Source organism: Camelus dromedarius, chromosome 4 (assembly GCF_036321535.1).
Source record: "Camelus dromedarius isolate mCamDro1 chromosome 4, mCamDro1.pat, whole genome shotgun sequence".
In the NCBI taxonomy this organism is placed as follows: Eukaryota; Metazoa; Chordata; class Mammalia; order Artiodactyla; family Camelidae; genus Camelus; species Camelus dromedarius.
The window spans coordinates 90,583,545-90,604,775 of NC_087439.1; the positions used below are offsets into that span (position 1 = coordinate 90,583,545).

At 52.9% G+C, this 21,231-nt stretch overlaps 1 protein-coding gene across 2 annotated transcripts; it reads left to right on the forward strand.

Moving 5' to 3' along the window:
• Positions 1–7,012: 7,012 nt before the first annotated feature.
• ITM2C (integral membrane protein 2C) lies at positions 7,013–20,666 on the forward strand. Of its 2 annotated transcripts, none has more exons than XM_010985658.3 (6): positions 7,013–7,345; positions 15,041–15,181; positions 17,175–17,363; positions 18,072–18,182; positions 18,750–18,900; positions 19,403–20,666. In XM_010985658.3, the coding sequence occupies exons 1-6, from the start codon at positions 7,220–7,222 to the stop codon at positions 19,492–19,494; spliced, it is 810 nt and encodes a 269-aa protein (XP_010983960.1). In that variant the 5' UTR covers positions 7,013–7,219; the 3' UTR covers positions 19,495–20,666. The 2 variants fall into 2 exon arrangements, with proteins under 2 accessions (XP_010983960.1, XP_064341326.1); XM_064485256.1 differs by lacking the exon at positions 7,013–7,345 and adding an exon at positions 11,151–11,169 and having other exon boundaries at positions 19,403–20,175.
• The last annotated feature ends 565 nt before the right edge of the window (positions 20,667–21,231 follow it).

Sequence of the window (21,231 nt, forward strand, 5' to 3'; positions counted from 1 at the left end):
GTGACTTTTTCACAATTCGTCTTCCAAACTGTATTTTACTGAATCGAGAATGTTGAAAATCGTTTGCTGTCCTTGTTTAAGAGGTGTCTTGAAGGTCTAGCACGGAGAGAAAATCAAAGAAGGTGATGTGAAGGTGAAATTGAAAATTAGCGGAAGCGCCGCCCTGAAGGTGGCCACCAGGGGGCGCCATCGAATCGCCCCGAGCAGGGTGGGGACGCGCCACCATCCGTCGCGGCGGGCGGACCCTGGGCGTGGCCATGTGCGGCTCCGAGAAGCAGGAGGGGCCCCCAGCTGCCCGCCGCCCCCACGTTCTACGTCCCCAAGTGTGCGTCTCCTTCTCCCCGGGTTCCCCGACCGCCTGCGATGGTGTTCCCAGGAAGAAGGCTGGCTGCAAATATATTTCCTTCCCAATAGCAGCTACAAATACAGAATTCCTGGGAATCAGTTTTACGACCTAGAAACTTCACTGAGGACCATAAAGCTTAAATGGAGAGACAAACCGTATTTCTGGATGGGGATGTAGACTCTCCCCCAAATTAAAGCAAATCCAATAAAAATCCTAATAGTTTTTTGCAGACAAGTAGAAAAATCATTCTAAAATGTGCCTTGAAAAGCCAGTACATTACAATCATCAAGAACTTTGAAAGTAATGCCCAACGATTTCGATGTTCTATATACATAACAATGCTAGAAGAATTGATGAATATATAAGTTTAAAGAGAAGAGAGTTTTTCTAAGTGTACAGGCGAGGAAGAAATCATAATGGAAAATTTGAGGGATTTACATATCAAAACAGTCCGTGAATTCAATAAAAAGACAGATGTCAAAATGGAAAACTACCACTGAATTCTGATCGACAGAGCTAATGTTCTTAATATACAAAGTGTATTTTTTATGAAGAAAAACACGAATAGAAGAACTGGGAAAGAACATAGGCAGAGCCTGATTATAGTAGAGTCTGGAGCCCCTGGTCAGATCTGTGGGGTCTATTCTGAAGGAAATGGGAAATCAGAGCCGGGTTTGGAGCAGATACCAGAGCATGGTCCGACTTACTTTTTAAATTGCGCTCTCTGGCGGCTGCATGGAGAACAGACTTTGCGTGGGCCGGGGAAGCGGGGCTGCAAAGGTCCAGGTGATATGATGGCGTGGACCAAGGTGAGAGAAACTGTCGGATGCGGATAGACTTTGGAGGCAGAGCTCAGGGAACTTGCTGGTAGATTCAGTGAGCTGTGTGAGACAAGAAGAGGTAACTGGATGACCAAGATTTGGCGTCACCAGCTAAAACAGGGTTGTCCTTGCCCAGATGTGGAAGGCTGGGGACGAGCAGGTATGGAAGAGGAAGTGTTCTGATGGAGGGAGTGTAAAAAGTCACAGCTTTTCTGAAGGGCAGGTTGTCAATATGTTTCATAATATTTTGCAAGATGTAGGTCATTTAAACCAGCCGACCGACTTGTAGCAATTTATCTTAGGAAAAGAGCAAGCTAGCAAGCAAGGAAGCACACTGCATACAAGCATCTTCATGGCTGCTTTGCTTGGAAGAGCGAAATTTGCACTGTTCTTCAATCAATAAAGTATGGTACATCAAAGAATAGAATTCTATGCACTCATTAAAATATAATCTGTATTTGATGACATGGAAAGGCATTCAGAACATTTTGCCAACTGAAAAAAAAGCAGATTAGAAAACCAAAGAACCCTATTCTTTACAAAATAAACTTTGTGAGTGTACATATGCATGTAGAGAAAACCTAGAAGAATATACACCAACTGCATATGGATACTGATGGCAGAAGGTATCCTAGGGAAGTGTAATTACGGACAAGCCTGTGTTTTGGGTTGAATTGTGTCCCCCAAATTCATATGTTGGATTTGAATTTGAATTCAGCCTGAGGGTTAGTAATTCAAGCACCTCAGAAGGTGACCTTATTTGGAAATAGAGTTGTTGCAGATGTAATTAGTTAAGATGAGGTGATTAGGATGGGCCCTAATCCTGTAAGATGGGTGTCCTTATTAAAAGGGAAATTTGGACACACACACACACACACACACACACGGAGAACTGCACGTGAAGAAAAAGGCCAAGATTGGGGTGGTGTTCTACACACCAAGGAACGCCAAAGATGCCAGTAAATCAGCGGAACGTGGGGCAAAATATGGAAAGGATTCTCCCTCCCAGCCCTCAGGGGGAACGAACCATGACAACACCTTGACCTCAGACTCCCAGCCTCCAGAACTATTATTTCCACTTCAAATAAAAAATTTTATTAGAAATTACGTCTCATAAACCTTGACTGGGTAAAAACAACTTGCTTCAAAATACATTTCAAATGTGTATACCTGCTGATGACATTTTTATTTTTCTGAGCAACATTCTGAAAAACTCAGATAAAATAGTATTACTGTTTTTCAGATGATTTAAATGGAACATCCCCCTCCCCAACGGGGAGGGGTGTGGGGGGAAGCAGCAGTAGTGGCACAGCTGGTGGGGTCTGAACTGGATGCCCTTTGTGGAGAGTATTGAGGATGTCCACTGCAGCATTGTTTATAATAGTGAAAAACTGAAAGCAATCCAACAACCAGCAGCAGAAAGTTATTTGAGTTATAATGCTTTCAGTTCTGCACTATTTATCATCTCATTTACACCTAATATTATTACTTAATTATTATTACCTATGAAATAGCTAATATTTCCCCTAATTTGTAGACAGAGACATAATGAATATAAGGACAAATGTTTTATCTTCACTAGTAAAAAAGAGTTAGGAAAAAATAACAAGTTCTTACTATATAGCACAGGGAACTATATTCAATATCTTGTAAAAAAAAAAAAAGAAAAGAAAAAATTAAGAAAAATAACAGAACAAATCTGAAGAAAAGAGAAAGATATAAAATTTTTTAAAGGCAGAAATAAAGTAAATATAAAACAGGAAAAGAAACAGAATTGATCAATCTAAGAGGTAGATCTTAAAAAAACACATAATTAGCAAATATCTGGCACTTTAAAATTTTTGAATAAAAAATTGACAAAATATTATAATATTGAATAGAGATAACATATGATCTAGCAATCCCACTCCTGTGTGTGTATACATGTATATATATATATATGATTATTACTCAGCCATAAAAAGACTAAAATATTGCCATTTGCAGCAACATGAATAGACCTAGAGAATATTATACTTAGTGAAGTAAATGAGACAGAGAAAGACAAACAGTATATGATATCACTTATATGTGGAATCTAAAAAATAATACAAATGAATCTATATACAAAACAGAAACAGACTTACAGATGCAGAAAACAAACTTACAGTTACCAAAGGGGAGGTGGGAGGAGGATAAATTAGAAGTATGGGATTAACAGATGTAAAATACTACACATGAAATTACTAAGCAACAGGGATTTACTGTATAACACAAGGAATTATATTGAATATCTTGTAATTACCTGTAAAGGGATATAAGCAGAAAAAAATAACTGAATCACTTTGCTGTACCCTTGAAACTAACACAATAATGTAAATCAAGTATACTTCAATTTTTAAAATTATAATATTGAGGTCTATGTTTTTACTTATAAAATTAAAGGACACATTTTAAATAATTTCACCAAAGGTAGTATAGCCATTTCTTGCAAATATGCCTGGTGATAAATTGAAAAAAACAGTTCTGGCGAGGACCTTGGCAATGTTTAGGAAAAAAGCCTATGAGATGAGACAAAGATTTACATACAAAGATGTTTGTGAATTTGAGATGATTTTCAATCCTGCCAGACACATTGTTTTATATTGCTGCTGTAACATATTGTCATAAATTTGGTGCAACACAGATTCCTCGTCTAGGAGTTGTGTAGGTTAACAGGACAGTGGGCTCTGCTGTTTCCTCTGCTCCTGGTCTCACAGAGTCAAAAGCAAGGTGCAGGCCAGCTTGGGCTCCTTATCTGGAGGATCCAGAGGGGAATGTTCCTCCAGACTCACTCAGGTTGTTGACAGAATTCAGTTCCATGTGGTTGTAGGACTGAGGTCCCCGTTTTCTTGCACTCAGCTGGGAGTCTCTCTCCTGCTCTCCTCACAACACTCCCCCATCATCTTCAGACCAGCAAGGCCACATCCAGTCCTTCTTAGTTCAACTCTCTCTTGATTCTCCTTCTGCCGCATCCCTCACTCCAGCCAGGGAAAGCTCTCTGCTTTTAAGTTTTATGTGATTAGACTGGGCCCACACTGATAATCCAGGATAATCTCCCTATTTTAGGCTCGTAAACTTAATTACATCTGCAAAGTTCCTTTCACCATGCAAGGTAGCAAATTCACAGGGTCCAGAAATGAGGACATGGGGAGGGAGATGGTGGGCATCCCGCCCAGCACCTGATAAGATGCTGAAATTATCTTAAAGGGAATAAAAGGAGGATATTAATCAATATTTCTCAACCTTGACGCTGCTGACGTTTTAGGCTGGATAATTCTTTGTCTTGTGCACTGTGTTCAGCAGCATCTCTGGCTTCTACCCACTAGAGGCCAGTAGCACCGACCCTGCCCCCCTTTCTTTCTCCCCCACTGTGACAACCAAAAATGTCACCAGACATTGCTAAATGTTCCTGAGGGTCAAAAATACCCTCAGTTGAGAACACACACACGCGGTGCACACACACACATACACAAAAAATGTGATTCCAGTTTTCTTAAAGTCACAGCACACATAACCATACTCATACACAGAGAGTGTAAAAAATGTTGGCGAACAAGATAACAGGACATTCACAGTGGTTATTGTGGGTTTTGTCATAATAGTTGCTTTGTTTTCTTTACGTTTTTCTGTGCTGTTCAAGTTTGAATAACTATGAGTTTTAAGCATTATTTTATAAATCAATTTCTCCTGAAATAGATTTTTAAACACAAATTCTGTGTCATTACTCTTAGGAGAAGTTCTCCTTGATGGCACCTCACTGTTCTTGTAATGTTCTATTGAATTTTTGTATCTCTATTTGTAACTAAAATTATGTTTTCCCTTCTATTTGTCAGATTTTTGTATCAGAATATATAAAGTATGCCTGAAACTAATCAGAGCATCAGTGGAATTAACTGTTCCTTTAGTTGGAAAGAATTATCCAGTTAAATGATCTGACTGCTCTTAGCCATTTTTTGAGATAATTGCTTGAGAACTTTTTCCAGTAGCTTCCTTAATTATAGGGCATCATGATCTACTTCTTCTTGAGTCCATCTTGGCCATTTCTTCTTTTTCATAAAATCATTATTTCAGAATATTTATATTTATTAGATATGATTGTGTATAAAATATTTTATACCTTGTAATATCTACCTTCTCTATACTTGTAACTGCAGAATATAGAAAGGTATTAGTATTTTCTCTTATTTATTAATTAGATTTTCCAGAGATTTGTCTCTTTTTACTGATTTTTTTTCAGTAGAAATATCTCTTCAATATACTTAGCAGGTACAGCCATTATGGAAAACAGTATGGAGGTGCCTCAAAAAATTAAAAATAGATATGATCCAGCAATTCCATATGATCTGGCAATTCCTCTTCTGGGTGTACATCCAAAGGAAATGAAATGAGTATTTTGAAAAGATACCTGCACTCCTATGTTCATTGCAGCATTAGTCACAACAGCCAAGACGTGGAAGCAACCTAAGTGTTCATTGATTCATCGACAGATGAATAGATAAACAAAATGTGGTGTATATATTAATGGAATATTATTTAGGCATGAAAATGAAGAAAATCCTGCCATTTGTGACAACATGTGAACATGGAGGACGTCATGCTAAGTGAAATAAACCAGACAGAGAAAGACAAATACTATGTGACCTCATTTAAATGTGGAACCTAAAATAGTCGACCTCATAGAACCAGAGAGCAGAACAGTGGCTATCACAAGGTGGGGATGGGGTAAATGGGGAGATGGTGGCCAAGGGATATGAACTTTTAGTTATAAGATGAGTAAGTTCTGGGCAGCTGACAGAGCTCTGAGGGTGGTGGGTATACCCTTGTCTGAGACGCCTGCATGTTTTTTTCGCTCCACTGACCGTCTAGAGCTTAATTGTAATTGTAAGGCTTAAATAACCAGTGCTTTAAATTGTAATAAGCCAGATCTCTTTTAAGAATAGCACTCAACTACTCAATTTGGAGAGAGGTAAACACACGTGGGGTTTTAGTTTTTAAATGAGCTTTTGCAGGAGTTGATTCCAGGAGACTTTCCCACGGTGACCAATCTTGGTCCTCAACTGAGTTGATGGAGGAGTGGGAGGAGTTACGGGAAAGGGCGTGGCCAAGCAGCTCCAAGGCCTCCCCAGTAAGAGAAGGATTGAGTCTCCAGACACACTGCCCTGCAGATCTTCCCATTACACTTGCCATAATCCTCCTGGATGGGTAAGAAATGGGCAACAGGACCCTTCACTCAGTAACTGAGGCCACAGCTAACACAAGAGCGCCAAAGAGCAGGGGCTGCTTTCCTTTCTCTACTCCCAGTGTTCTCCGCATGCTCCCCGTGAGGGCTCTCAGGAAGGTTCTGCAGGAATGAATGATGAAGGGAAAAGAATGATGGAGAATGAAGCCGGTGTGGATGGATGCAGGATGCGGGACAAAGGCAAGTAGTTAGGCACCTGGCCTTGACACCTCCTCCCAGGGCCCAGGACAGGTCGGAAGAGGGACTGGGAGGAGGGAGTGGTGGGAGCATGTACAGTGAGGGCTCCAGCATTTCCAAAGAGGATGGTATGAAGTGGGGTAGAGGAAATGTGGAACAGGTCTAGAAGATGCATTTGCCTGGCAAACACGATTTTAACAAAGATTGTATATTCTGGGGATGCTGGTCTTGGAGAGGCAGATGGAAGGGATAAGGCTGCGAAGGGGGTTGAGTCCATGTCTGATTGGATGGATGGATGGATGGATGGATGGAGTGAGTTACTGAATGAGTGGTTGCGGGAACTTCAGACTTCCCCGGGTCGGAGCAGCGCGCCCGGTAGGGGTCACTGCAAGCCCCTCAGGCGGGAAGGGGGCGCAGGCGCGGCAGGAGCCAAGGCCCTCCCTTATTGGGGCGGGGGCGGGGAGGGCTGGGGGTGGGGTTAGAGAAAAGGACGCGAAAAGGATCCAAACTTCCGGTGCCTGCAGAGCGCGGAGCGGTGGTGGCACAGAGAGAGGTTGCACTGAGAGAGGCTGCACGGGCAGAGGCTGCAGAGCGGACGCGCGGTCCGTCGCAGCCATGGTGAAGATCAGCTTCCAGCCCGCGGTGGCCGGCATCAAGGGCGACAAGGCCGACAAGGCTTCGGCCTCGGCCTCTGCCCCGGCCCCCGCCCCGGCCGCCGAGATCCTGCTGACGCCGGCTCGGGTGAGAGGGGCTGGGATTTGTTCAGATGGGGGGCGGGGGACCAAAGCGCGCCTTGCCGGTTCCGGCAACTGCCCGAGGCGCACTGGGATCCCGGAGCCTAGAGCAGAGCGGGGGTGGGAGTCAGGAATGGGTCATCGATCCCAAAGTGGGGAGGGGGCTTGGGTCCTGTCCCCTTAAGGAGTCAAAAGCATAAGTCTGAAGAGTGAGTGGGGGTCCGAGTCGAAGATGCCAGGTGGGGAAGCGCTCGAGGTCTCTTCCAAAAGTGGAGGGGGGCCCTAGACGCCTGGCCCCAAAATACGGGGAGGGGGCTGGTCCGAGGAAGTTCGAGGAATGTTGGTGGGGGTGTGTGCGTCTGGTTCCAATCAAGGAGGAGGGGCCGCGAGTCGATTCCCCAGGTGGGGGATGGGAGAAGGGTTGGACATTGTTTCCCCAAAGTAGGGCGGTGGGTTGTGATTGGTGGGGAATGAGGGGAGGGGGTCTGGTGCCAACGAAGGGGGAGGGACTATTGATTTCATCCCAAACCGGGGACTGCCGGGGACGAAGGATGGGCTGCTAGTGTGCACCTGAATTTGTGGACCAGATTTAAAGCGATGAAACATGAAATGGAAATAAACCAGAACCGGCCTGGCCACAAGTCCGGGATTCGAGATTCGAGTTACGAGTCTGGGTGCCCTGAGCCCACCCCGCCCCCCGCCGTCTGGGCCTCCCAGCTCTCCTCTTCCTTCCTCTCCTCGTTCGCTCTCCCTCTGGGCTACCCCCTCCACTCGGCGGGGACGCCCCTCCTCTGCCCGGGGGCCCTCCCGCATCCAGGTTGCGCTTTGTGGGGGCAGCGTCCTCCCCTTCCTCCCCTTTCCCTCCAGCCTTGGGGAGAGGAGGCATTTCCGCCGTGGAGAACTGTCTGAGCTGCGTGGAGTCTGACCGGGGGAGGGCCCCGAGGGGCAGGACGCGTGGCGGGCAAGGAGGGGAAGGAGAGCTGGTCCGGCCAAGCTTTATAGTGCCCCAGCAAAGGGGCCTTCGCGGCCGTCGCCCCTGGCGGTCTTGGAGCGCACCAAGCACCCGCCGGCGCCCCCCCCCCCCCCCATCGAAACAGGAGTTCTCTCCCTCTCTCTTTCCGTTGCTAGCTTCTGAGGAGTCTTCCACAGCACCAAGGCCCCTCCCCAAGTTGACTGCTCAGACTAAACCTTGAGGTGGGGGCGGGGGGTGGGGGGGCAGTCGGCGGTGAGGAGATGCTGCCGGATTACCTGTGCCCTGGAAAAGGGGACGCTGGAGAGGGGACTCAGAGGTGGGTGTCACAGCTAGAGCAAAGACTGAGCATAGAATTCCAGGAAGAGCCTTAGCGAGCCCCCTTGCCCTGGTGTGGTCACTGCAGCATCAGTGGCCACCGGGTCTGGTTTGGGGGTTGCATAGCAACCCCCACCAGAGCAGCTCTGTCTTCTCAGCTTAGATGCTGAGGGGATACTCCACATTTGAAGGCGTGGCCTGCAGCTTTAAAAGTTTGAAAGGGGTTCTTCAAGCCTTCTTCCTCCCTTGCACCCAGCCCCTGTAGGGTGCCAGGATGGGATCCCAAGTACTTCTCCCAAGGCCCAGAAAACTGGACCCTGCTTCTGAGAGCTATAGGATTCTGGCAGGAGGGAGGACCAGCCAGACAGTCGAGGATGTAATTCAAACTCCCGTTAGAAGGTCTGCCGAATTTCTCAGGAGTGGCACATTTTCTGGTAGCAGCCGCGCGATGGTAGATGCAGCCTTGGCTGTAACTGACATCCAGCTTCTGGCTCCAGAATCAAGCGTCCTCTCTTAAACCGTCCTCTCTCCCCTTGCACAGCGTGAAATGGAAACATCAACATCTTCCTGGTGCTGTTTGCAATGGTCTGAAGCCAGCTGAGTGCGCCTCCTCCCCAGACCTGATTAGTTAGGCAGGATTTCCCCCCTAAAACTCCCCCACCCCGCTCTCTTAATGGGCAAGGGGGAGCGATGGGGCCCCAGAAGGAGGATTAAAATCCCAGCACCTTTAGGACAGATCTGCTTGTTAGTAAACTTCCACAGCTCACCCGCCCTGAGGTGATCAGAGGAGGCTTTTGGGTGTCACACTTTGGCCCTGCCAGTCACCTGCTGGAATTGGAGGCTTGTGAAGAGAATTGATCTCTCTGAGCTTCTTGTGGCCTCGCCTGGCCAGTGGGCACATTTTCCACGTGTGCGGGGTGTGGAGCAAGCCCCCCACTCCTGCCTCCTCCTCCTGCGGTAAACACATCAGGCGCCCAGCATTCACAGTAGCCCAGGACACCAGCCAGGGACAGGCAGGCAGGCTAGGAGTTCCCGGGAGCTGCTGCTTTAAGAGAGGGCATTTGGGTTTGTCCCCTGCTGATGGGCGTGTGAGAGGAAAGCTGATTAGAAGGTCTCTTCTGGCTGGGGGCGACCCTAGAACCTTCCTTGGCTACTGAACTGCACTCAAAAATAAGATTACAAGCTCTGGAAGGACCACTCAATGAAGAGTCTTGTGAGTGCCTTTCAGCAGTGAGCCACCCTCTAGCTGTCATAATAAAATGTCAACCTGTATGCCCGCCCCGGGGGGCTAGGGGAGGGCAGCCACAGCAGCAGCACCAGCACAGTGGGCCTCCCCCGGCTTCTGAGTAAAACTGAAACAAGGAGGATTTTGTCCCAGACCTGCTGCTGGAAGGAAGTGCCTCGGTGGGCCGGGAAGGGATGGGGGTGGGGGCCCAGCTGGGCCTCCAGCTGCCCACCCTCCCCACGTGGTGCTTGTCTCTGAGATAATAAGAAGCCAGCGCTGATGGGCAGCTGGCGGGAAGTCAGCTTGGAAAGTGGGCTGGACGGGAAGCACCCCCTCTTAGCACTCTCTAGCCGGATCATTCTTCCCCTTTGGAGGCCCACCGGCCAGCCCTGCAACTCTCAGCCCAGTTCCCCTGTCCCTACTATCTGCCCGTGTCTTTGTGTATGCGCGCGCGCGTGTGCACTCACGCACACACACACACACACAGGCAGGTGTGGGCGTGTACAGACTCGAACAGTCAGGTTGGAGGCGCCACAAGAAGAGAGAACCATGTTCAGTAGTCATCTTCTCAGCGCTGTAATTTTCTCCTTGGCTTTTGCCTTTGATTAATGGCCCCTGTGTCACCCCCTCCCCCAGCCCGCATACCTGGGATCAGATTTCACTTTCCACCTCCTGGCCTCAGGCCCTTGGCAGGAAGGAGCTGGGTCTCCTGGAGTGGTTGGGGGAGGGACCCCTGCCAGCCAGGAGAGTGGATCTGGTGGGGCCTGGAGCCCTGCTGCCCCATGGGCCCTGAGGGCTGGGCCAAGAGGATCTTGGTGAATGGGCGGTCCTGCCCCTGTGGTGGTGTAGGAACTTCGGCGGCCATGCCTCGCCTGCCCTGGGACTTCCCCAAGGGGCTCTGGCTTTTGGACTTGTGCCCCAGTGACTTTTCTGCCTTCTCTCTCATTTCCCTTTCTTTTCTGTCCTCCTTTCGGCCCCTCCTTGCATGATTCAAGGCTGTCAGCAGATTGCCACGAAGGGATGAGTTTCGCTTACCATAAAAAAATCTTAATGGTAAGATCACGGAAGCACAGCCCCTGCAGCGTCTCCGAGTTGCGTCTCCCCTAGGAGAGCTTCCAGCAGCAGCTGTGCTCCTCGCCCCCCGAACCTTTGTTCTCTGGGGTCTCATCTTGACTGTTGGGAATGGAATAGAAAGAATTAGCAGAGGGAATCTACCCCGGCTGTGCAGGGCTGTTCTCCGGTCCATACCCTTCTTCCTCCCCAGGCCTGCACTGTGGGCACCACTGGGTCACACGACAGGAGTGGGGTTTCACTGATGGTGAGTTCATGGTGCCCTGTCCGCGTTTACCTAGCTGATGTCTGTACTTCTGACCACACCTCTGCGTGCTCGGTGGGCGGAGGGCATTTACCCAGTCCCCCCACCTCTCCAGGCTTCTGTTTGTCTCAGTCACACACACACTCCCTCCTTCCCTCCCTCCCTCCCTGGTGCCCTTGCCTCTGTGTTCTGCAGCCTGGGAGAGGAAGAGGCTGAGGAGGGGGAGTGGTGCCGGTGAGCTGAGGTGGGAGCCCACCCCCAGCCACCAGCCTGGGCCTGCCATGAGTGTATTTCTGGCGCCTGTGCTAGCTTCCTCCGAGCAGCCTGCCACTGTAGTTTAATCTGCTTGCAGTTAATTTGGACATTGCCATGGAGGGAAGGTGGGTGAGCTTTCTCCCTAAGCCGGGGAGTCTTCAGAGTTAATGCTTCTGTTGGCAGGGTTCCCCCTGACTCTTTTGTCGCTGGCTTTACTAAATCATTTAATGAGAGCCCTGCAGACTCCTGAAACAGGCAGGCCAAGGCCCGGGCCCCTCCTAGGTCCCCGGACATGTGGCCCAGGTGCCCCAGAGGCATGCACAGCAAGGCATGTTTCTCAGGATGCTCAGTTGCCATGGAAACAGTATCGCTATTTTTCTGCTTTCTCTCAGTGGAAGCCCCCCAGATGCCCAGCTGTGAGTAACTGCTCCACTTGGGAGCTGTGTTTTCCTGGGGCTTCAGCATGACAGGTGAAGCAGCTTAAGGGCTTCGGGAAGCAGGCTCCTCGGCCATCATCCTGGGTGAGCTGTGCAGCCAGGGATTTTCCAGCCCAGGCTGACTGCGTGCTCCCAGGGGCCTCAGGGCTGCTGCAAGGGGCTGAAGGTGCAGGCACGGGGAGCTCCAGGCAGGATTCAGGGGCCTCCCCTGTGTGGCTCTTTCTGTTCCAGAGCGTTTGTCTCAAAGCAGAGTCTCTGTGATTTCCAGTCGGCCTCCTAGCAGCCTCTGGGCCTGCTTTCCCTTCCACCCCTGCTGCTCCGTGATGCTTCTGGGGGTTTGGCCCCTGCAGGCCAAATGTGTTGGGTCGGAAGGGGAGCAGGGTGTGAGCCAGGGGTGTGCACTCGGTGGGGGTCTGTAGGGACCAGATAGGAAGCCACTTACCTGCTGCATGTCTAGGAAAGGTGGGGGTCCACCACAGAGACCTGTGAGGACACAGGGTGGCGTCCCGGGGTCCTGACTGGAGACTCTTTCTCAGTAATGGTGGCCTCTCCTCCCTTCAGCTGCTGCCTCTCTTCCCTCCCCTGTCCTCACTGACCTTCCCTTTCCCCGCTCTTCCGCCTGCCCAGCCCCTCCCCCAGGCACTTAGAAGCACCTGACCCAGCCTGGGCCCAGAAAGGCCGCTGTAAAGCTAGTAGGTCTCACCTTGTCCGTGAACTTATATTGTGGAGCAGACCTTGGGGCTCTTGCTTTGTAGCCTATTGAGTTTTTTTGGTGTTTGTTTTGTTTTGTTTTGTTTTGTTTTTTAAAGGCAGTTCTCACAACCCTGCTTCTCTGGTTTTCCCCAACAAACACAGGAGCAAAACTTGGCCACAGTGCAGCTTCAACAGCTGGCTCGGTGGTGGCCCTAAAAAGGAAAGGTTTAGCTGATAAAGGTTCTGCTATTTTTATCTAGCACTTTATCCTTTATAAAGGGCTTTCAGGGTCTTTGTATCCTTTAATCCTGACAAAACCCTGGCAGGAAGAGTCTGTTCACATTTCACAGGAGGACCTGTGGAAGGTCAGGGGGCTGGGTGCTTCCCACTCATGGATCTCAGCCCATAATGGGGCTTCTGAGTCCCTGCAGTCCAACAAAATACACGTCCTGCCCTTAGGGCAGGATTCAGAGCAGGTGCAGTGCTTGGCCTGTCTTCCTGGTCACCCACCTCTCCTTTGGACCCACTCACAATAGCTGGAGCCTCTGGATAGCTTGTTCCTTGTGAGACCCTGGCAGAGCTTGGCCATCGGGTCGCCAGGTCCTGGGCTGCTCCTGGGAGCCCACTGGAAAATCAATGCCATTGCAGCCCCCAACCCATTCTGGCTGACGGCCATCCCTCAGGGCCCTGTGGGCAGTGGTCACGTGTGCTAGTGACCTTGCATAGTGCCCCCAGGGAGCCGAGGAGATGGCAGCCAGGTGGGTGGTCTCACCAGCTTGCTTCTCTGGTTTCGATCACAGGACCCCTGCAGCAGGGCCAGGGTTGGGAGAGGCCCCAGGCCTGTAAGGGGGAGCAGGATGGGCCAAGGTTCCTCTCCAGCCTGCATCCCTTGGTGCTGGAGACTAGGGGCTGCTGGCCTGGCAGTAGGTGTGCGCAGTGAGGGGGAGAGTCCTTCAGGCATTTTCTGCCGTTTTCCTCGGGAAAGGGGTTGGGGAGAACCCCAAGCGGGGAGGTATCAGCCCCTCTGATGGGATGGCCCTCTGCTCCCTCAGGCCCAGGCCCCACACCCCCATGTGCCCTAAGCAAAGGGGCGGGACCTGAGGGACACAGCAGGCCCTGCACCCGACCCCTACCAGTCTGGGCCCCCTTTGCTGAACTGAGGATAAGGGCCTGTCCTGGGTAACCTGGACCTGAACTGTGTCCCTACCTTCCTACCACCTGCTCCAGGATGAAGGGAGAATGGAAACACGGCACAAAGAGGGCTGAGTGGACAGTGGCAGAGCTGGAGTGAGAAGGTGCAGGCTCTGGGCTGGAGCTCCCGCCTTCCCCAGCTCTGCCTCAGCCCCTTAAGTGGTGGGGGAGGGGAGCTGGGACTGGCCTCTAACCTCTCCCGGCTGCATCACGGAAGAGGGTGGGCTCTGTAGGCAGAGACAGGCCTGGGGCCTTGGAGACATCTCCAGGATGAATGAGGCCTGCATTAGGGCAGGGGTGGCTGGGAGGACAGGCATAAAGATGAGGGGTGGCCAAGGCCACACACAGCTGGTTAAGAGCCCGAGTCACTAGACTCCTGGTCCAGTGCTCCAGGGAGCGCAGGGTTACTGAGTTATACACACACACCTTCCAGCCACTGGCCCAGATGTGTGTGGACTAGAGCTGGGTCAGGCTGGCTGGCTGCTTCTTGGCAGCCCTGCAGCTACTGTCCCGAAACCAAGCATGGCTCCCCAGAGCAGGTTTTTTTCCAGGAACCTCCTGCCCTGGCCTCCCTGCCGGCAGCTGCCGCTGCCACAGCCACGTTTCCCTCCTGGCAGAGGCGCCCTGGCTTCCAGAAGCCTCCAGACTTCACCCTACAGTTTCCACTCCTGACAGCCTGCTTGACGCTCCCAGCCAGTGCCTGGGTGATGCCATCACTGTCGTGGCTGGCTGAGCCCTGCCCGGTGTGGCCTGAGGGGACAAGCACCCCTGCCCAGACCCTGTGGGCTTCCAGGAGCCCTGTCCCCATCAGTCAGTGACCGCTCCAGCCTGCAGGTGGATCTTGTCACTTCCTACTTCAGAAGCCTTCCCTTGCTCCCCATTGCCCAGAGCAGTGGCTCCAGCCTGCCCAGTGCACCCCAGTTCCTATAGGTTCCTAGGCCTGGAACAGTCACCAAGGTCACGTCTGTGCTTCCCCACTCTCTGTTTGAAAGAACCTACTGTGGTCAGAGCTGGTATAATGAAGGGGACTAATAGTGTGGGTAACTCAAAATACGCTTGCTTGATCTCCATGGGTCATCTTCAAGGTGGGGGTCCGTTTCTCTTTAGATGAGAAGAGCTGGGGGGACCCTGGCGATGTTTTCCTTTCCTGCCAGATGATGTTCTGTGTGTTTTGAGCATCTCCCTTCCCTCTGCCCCGAGGCTTCCCCTCCAGCCGGTGGGGAGAGGTCTCACTTCGGGAAAGGGGATTCCCAGGGGGGTGGGACCACCACCTGCTGACCCTGTGCTGCTGTCCACAGGAGGAGCGGCCCCCCCACCACCGCTATAAGAAGGGCGGCTCCGTGGGCGGCGTGTGCTACCTGTCCATGGGCATGGTCGTGCTGCTCATGGGCCTCGTGTTCGCCTCCGTCTACATCTACAGATACTTCTTCCTCGCTCAGGTGAGGCCGGGACGAGAGAGAATGGCGTTTAGAGAGAAGCAAGGAAGTGTGCGTGTTTGCAGGGGTCAGGGGTGAGGGTGTGGGAGCGGGAGGTGTGAGCTGTTGAGAGCCAGGGGCTTGGTGTTGTGAGGAGAGGGCAGCCCCAGGTGGGAGGAGTGCTCAGGGGAGCCCAGAAGATCTGCATCCTCGCCCTCCCTGGTCTCGGTCCAGGATACAGGACTGGGGCCCCGGCCTCAACTCCCATGGGCTCTGGAGGAGGGTCCTTGCCTAGTTCTTCAGACACACCTGAGCTTGACAGGGCGCTCTCCCAGGAACACAGTCAGTGATGGGGGAGCCAGGATTAGAGTCTGGGCCCTTGAGGCTCCTTCCCACAGTGTCACCCCCAGGGCGCTATTACCGGAAACTCAGGTCCAGCAGAACTTGGATCTCTGCAATCCCTTGAGAGTCCAGCCCCTATGCCTGCGGGTCATGCTTTCAAGAATTCCATTCCGGGCCTGGACATCTGGGCTACAAACCTTGAAAGGTGGAGGGTGGGTTGTAAACAGATTCACCTCCACCTCCTGTGAGGGCGGCCTTCGCCCAAGATTGCACCCTGGTTATCTGCTCACACAGCCAATCTGGGCCCAAAGCTGGCCCAGACACCTGGTCGTGGTCACAGCGACCTTGTGATCAGCCCAGACCTGGGGAGGGAGGCAGTGCCACCAAGTTCTCAGACCTGAAGGTAGTTCAGTTAAAGGTCGCTCAATAGAATAACCATGAACACAACTTACGGGGAATCTCAGTGACACGAAGGCTGAGAATTGCAAGTCATTTATGACCCAAGTGACCTCCTCCCACCCTTTAGCACTGGGCTTTCGCTTTGTTGTCACCCAGTTTTTCTGCAGTGGAAATTACTGAAGAGTTTGTGTTCCATGTGACTTACCCTGTGAAACCACACTCCCACACACCACTCACTTCCCGTTTTGTTCAGCATCTGCTCCAACTCCCCATGGCCTGCTCCATACCTGCCCCTGGTTCTCTTTCCCAGCCACGCGCCCTCTGGGGCCTTTTCCTGTTGCAGCCTCTGTACCCAGCCCCGACTCACGCCCTCCTGGGGTTCCTCACCCCACCCGGATTCCTGGGGAACAGGGCCACCTCAGAGCAGCCTTTGGGTCTGGGCCCTGGGACAGTATGATTTATATGTGATGATTCACTCTCCTGGGAGAGCTGACACTCAGAGAAAGGGGAGTTCTGCCTATCACGGGCCAGGGCCAGCAGTCCCTGCTCTATCTGAAGGAGCCCCTGGGGGAGTGGGAGGGGCACACGGTCCCTGGTCAGTCAGTCACGTGCCTATCAGTCACGCCAGGCTGCCTCCCTACCCGTGCTGTTGGAGTGATTAGGCTGCCCCCCGAGATAGGATACACCATGTTTATCAAGGTTTCTCATGAGGTACGGGGTCCAGGGAAGGTAACGGGACTTGTGAGAGAGTGGACACGCAGCTTGTGGGGGGTGGGGGGGTACCACCAGAATCTAGTAACAGGGCTGCCTCTCAGCTCCTCCCTCTTCCTCCCGTGCTGGACCCCGCAGCAGAGGGCAGGAAGCGCAGGCGAGCACCCTCTGGTGGCAGCGGAGGGTGGCTCCCCACAGGGCTCCGCCTGTCCACAGTCCCTGTGTTTGCCTCTGCAGATCCACCCCATTTCACAGCCGTAGACTCACGGACTTGGAGGCCAGAAGAAGCCTGAGGGGCTCTCGTCTTTTTACAGATGGGGGAACTGAGGCCTAAAGGTGTCTTCCTTTTAGGAACTGGCAGACCTGGCTCACCCTTCCTGACTCGGCATGTTTCTCGGTTTCTCCTTCTGTAAAATGGGTCTCACAGCCCCACCCTGCCTGCTTCCCCAGGCCTTCAGAGCCTGCTGTGGTTGGGCAGGCAGCAGTGGCTGTGCCGAGGGCACTGAGTGACCAGGCTCCCTCTCTTTCTCGCTCTTTCTCTCACCCCCCACCCACCCTTGCTCAGCTGGCCCGAGACAACTTCTTCCACTGCGGTGTCCTCTACGAGGACTCCCTGTCCTCCCAGGCCCGCACGCGCATGGAGCTGGAGGAGGACGTGAAGATCTACCTCGAGGAGAACTACGAGCGCATCAACGTCCCTGTGCCCCAGTTTGGTGGTGGCGACCCCGCGGACATCATCCACGACTTCCAGCGGGTGAGGCTGGCCAGGGACTGGGGCAGGGGCGGTGAGGGGGCACCCAGGGACCCAGAGCCCCCCTTCCACCAAGAGTCACCAGGAGAAGAGGAACAGGAGCAAAAGGAGAATGCCGACGTCCCTTGTCTAAACCTGAAGTACATACTGTGTAATGTACACTGTGTGGTAGATGTCTACGGTTTAGGTCCATCGGGGATTTAAAGACACAGCTTTTATCATATAGGTAATGCGGCTCTCACAGGACCTGAACTAGCCGTGTCTGACTTTCTCCTCAGCCTCCTGACAGCTGCAGATTGTTACCTTTTTACTGAGCTGTTTGCATGTTGACATCTTACAGAGGTGCCACACACAGGGCCTGGGGTGGAGCATCTCTTGCTGAGGGTCCAGGCCGTCCACTGGGGTGTTTGGACCGCGCAGGTTTGATCAGATGGACAGTTGGGACACTTACCGTGTTTTTCAAACCTCAACTGTGTGACCCCCCTGAGAAGAATCCTTGTAACAACTGAAACACTTAACAGGTGGTGTTTTCATCTGGTGAGTGGAAGCTTCTACAAACAGGCTAGGAGAGGTGCAGGAGAAGGGAGCCCCACCCAGGTGTTGAGGAATCTGGGAGCGTCGCATGGGTGCCCTGGGGTTCGTGCCTTGCACAGCCCACCAGGGCCAGGCTTTCGCCTGCGTAGACTGATGTGGCCCCCTCCTCCTGCTCAGGGTCTCACCGCCTATCATGACATCTCCCTGGACAAGTGCTACGTCATCGAGCTCAACACCACCATCGTGCTGCCCCCTCGCAACTTTTGGGAGCTGCTCATGAACGTGAAGGTGGGCGGGGCCTCGGCAGTGGCTGGTCCCCCCCCATGAGGCCACGCCAGGACAAGGGAGGTTCCTGCGGCAGGGGTGGGGGACCCGATGTTGTGGTCAGCTAGGCCGGGCATCAAAGGTCGATCCCCCACCTGCTCACTTCTCCCACATTCGAAGTTAACGCCTAACCCTCCAGTTCGGCCTCCCTCACTACGGAAGAACCTCGAAACCAACTTCCTTAGCGTTCACGGCCAAGTTCCGTGTCACCCCACGTCAGCAGTGCAGGGAGAAGATGGGGGCCCTGCCCCCGAGGAGCAGTCCCCAGAGGATGGGGACCAGGCTTGCACACCTGCGTGACTCACAGCAGTGCAGGTGCAGGCACTTGGCACAAACAGGAAGTGTCTCGGAATGTCAGAAGGGCGAGCCATGTGGCCTCTGGATGAGGAGGGTGGTGTTGGATGAGCATTTCAGGCGGGGGGGAGCTTGGCTCAGGTGATCAGCAGGATGGTGATGAGGGGCGTGGGCAAGTGGGGACCACGGGAGGAGAGCCCTGGTTCTGACCTACCACTGTGGCTGCTCCCTTTGCAGAGGGGGACTTACCTCCCGCAGACGTACATCATCCAGGAGGAAATGGTGGTCACGGAGCACGTCAGCGACAAGGAGGCCCTGGGCTCCTTCATCTACCACCTGTGCAACGGGAAGGACACCTACCGGCTGCGGCGCCGGGCCACCCGGAGGCGTGAGTGGCGGGCTCCACCCACCTTGGCCCCTGCCCCAAGCTCCAAACCATGGCCATCCTCTGGCAGTGCCTGGCCGCACAGCTGGAGACCAGCTGTCAGAGAGCTCAGTAACAGTGAGGATAACAGCTGGTGTTAGTTGAGCCCTGCTTCACATTCGTTATGTCTCCTAAGAGAGAGTGTAAGCAAGCAGCATCATCCGCATCATCACTATTCCTGCTGCCCCTTTTAAAGATGAAGAAACCGAGGCACAGAGAGGTTAAGAAACACTCCTGAGGTCACACAGCAGGAAAGTGGCCGTGCTGGGTGGTCTGACTCCAGCTCTTAAATTCACACCACTTCACTGCGCTGCCTCTGGGTGAATCTGGGTGTCATTACCTGGGCCTCCCGCTTTCCCCTGGGGGCCTGAGGTCCTGCTAAGGCTCCAAGGCTGGTGGCCTTTGTGGCCCAGCCAGTTCTGGGCCAGGACACAGGCCTTACTGGGATTTCTCGGTTCTCTCTCAGGGATCAACAAACGAGGGGCCAAGCACTGCAACGCCATCCGCCACTTCGAGAACACCTTCGTGGTGGAGACTCTCATCTGCGGCGTGGTGTGAAGGCCCCTCCCCCAGGCCCCGTCCCACCCTCTTTCTTTTTCTCTTCCGGCCACTCTCTGGCCCTCCTTCCCCTCGCTTAGCTTGTATTTTGGACACTTTTCCATAGATGTGACGTGTCTCCCCGTTTCTCTCTAGCCCTACCCGCCTCCCTGTACCAGAGCTGTGACCTCTCAAGGCCTCCACCTCTGCTGACCTCCCCGGTCTGGGGGATGGATGGGGTGCCCCAAGGGGGTTTCTTTGACCACCATCTGGAGGTCAGGTCCATGGGGGCCGGGCCCACAGCTGCACCGACAGCCCAAGAAGAAGGGCTGGGCAGAAGGGCCAGGCATGTTGGGGTTCTGGCGGGGGGAGGGATGTAGAGTGGGGTTCAGGAATGTCTGCACAGCTGGAAAAGTCCCGAAAGGCCTTTTCCTTGCACGGTACACTTCCTCCTCTGTTCCGATTCTGGGGCCTGAGCTGAGGGTGGCAGAATGTGCCCCAGGATGGAGCCACCCAGAGCACAAGGGAAGATGGCTGTCCTGGGGTCTCCCCAGGATTCCTGTCAGTGCCTTCAGCCCACCAGCGGGAGCCTGGAATTTGGGGGTGGGGGTGGGATGAGTCCGGCAAGCACAATCGTTCGGGTGGAACCAAAGAAGGGAGGAGCCAGGGCCCCCAGCCCTGGCCCCCCAGGAGCACAAGTGGGGTCCCCGCAGCCACAGCCACAGAGAAACGGGCAGGAGGTGGGGGGTCTCTTCCCATCCTGTCCACAGGCAGCCCTGCCCTGCTGAGCACTGAGCCGGGATGCACTTGGGGCTGTGGGTCCTGCTGAGCAGGTGGGGCTCACTGCATTCTCCAGCTTAGAGCTGTCTTAGAAGATCACTGGGGGAAGAGGAGGGAGAGCCACCTGGTACTTGCACACCCTGCCTCCTCTTTGTTCTGAAATTCCGTCCCCCTCTGCTCTGGGGGAATGCAGCGGTTTTTTTTCCTTTTCCTTCTCACTTCTGCATGTTTTTACTGATCATCCGATATGCTAACCCTGTTCTCAGCCCTGAGCCCTGAAGGGGAGGGCTCTGACGCCTCCAGTCAGACCTAGGTGCTCTCTGGAGATGAAACTTTTAAGTGCTTTGTATGTTTTCTCAATTAGATCTCTTTTCAGAAGTGTCTGTAGAACAATAAAAATCTTTGACTTCTGACTCTGACTTGGGAGTGGTGGGTGGCGGTGGGCGGGAGGTGGGGTGCGGGCTGGGTGAGGGGTGCTCCTCCATCCTGTAGGCTGGGCAGGTGTCCCTGGGGTCAGAGGAGCAGGTGGGCGTGGAGGGGGAGGCAGGCAGGAGAAGCTCACAGGCCTTGACTTCTGGCCCCCAAAGAGGTGGGCCTGCTCTTGGTTCAGCCAAGGAACCAAGATGTCCCCTTCATTCTCCCCTCAGTCCAGGTAGATTTGCATTTTACAGGCGAGAGGAGTAGGAAAAGGCGGAAGAGCTGAAGCAACTTGCCCAAGGTCGTGCTGCTTTTAAGCGCCTATAAACCACCTGTTCAGTTCTACACAGAAGATGACATCATTATTGCTTGTCCTTAAGCACAAGGACGGTGTCATGTTCTCCACAATTGCTGGGCAATTAATAACCATCTTGGTGGAGCTGAGCTGAGGTTTGGCATGAGTCACAGGGTCACATTCTGCAGAGAAGGAGGGGGTGGGAGTTGCCCGGAGGCTTGGTTGAGTGGACCGCAGAGGTAGGACCTGGGTCCTGCCCTGGGGAC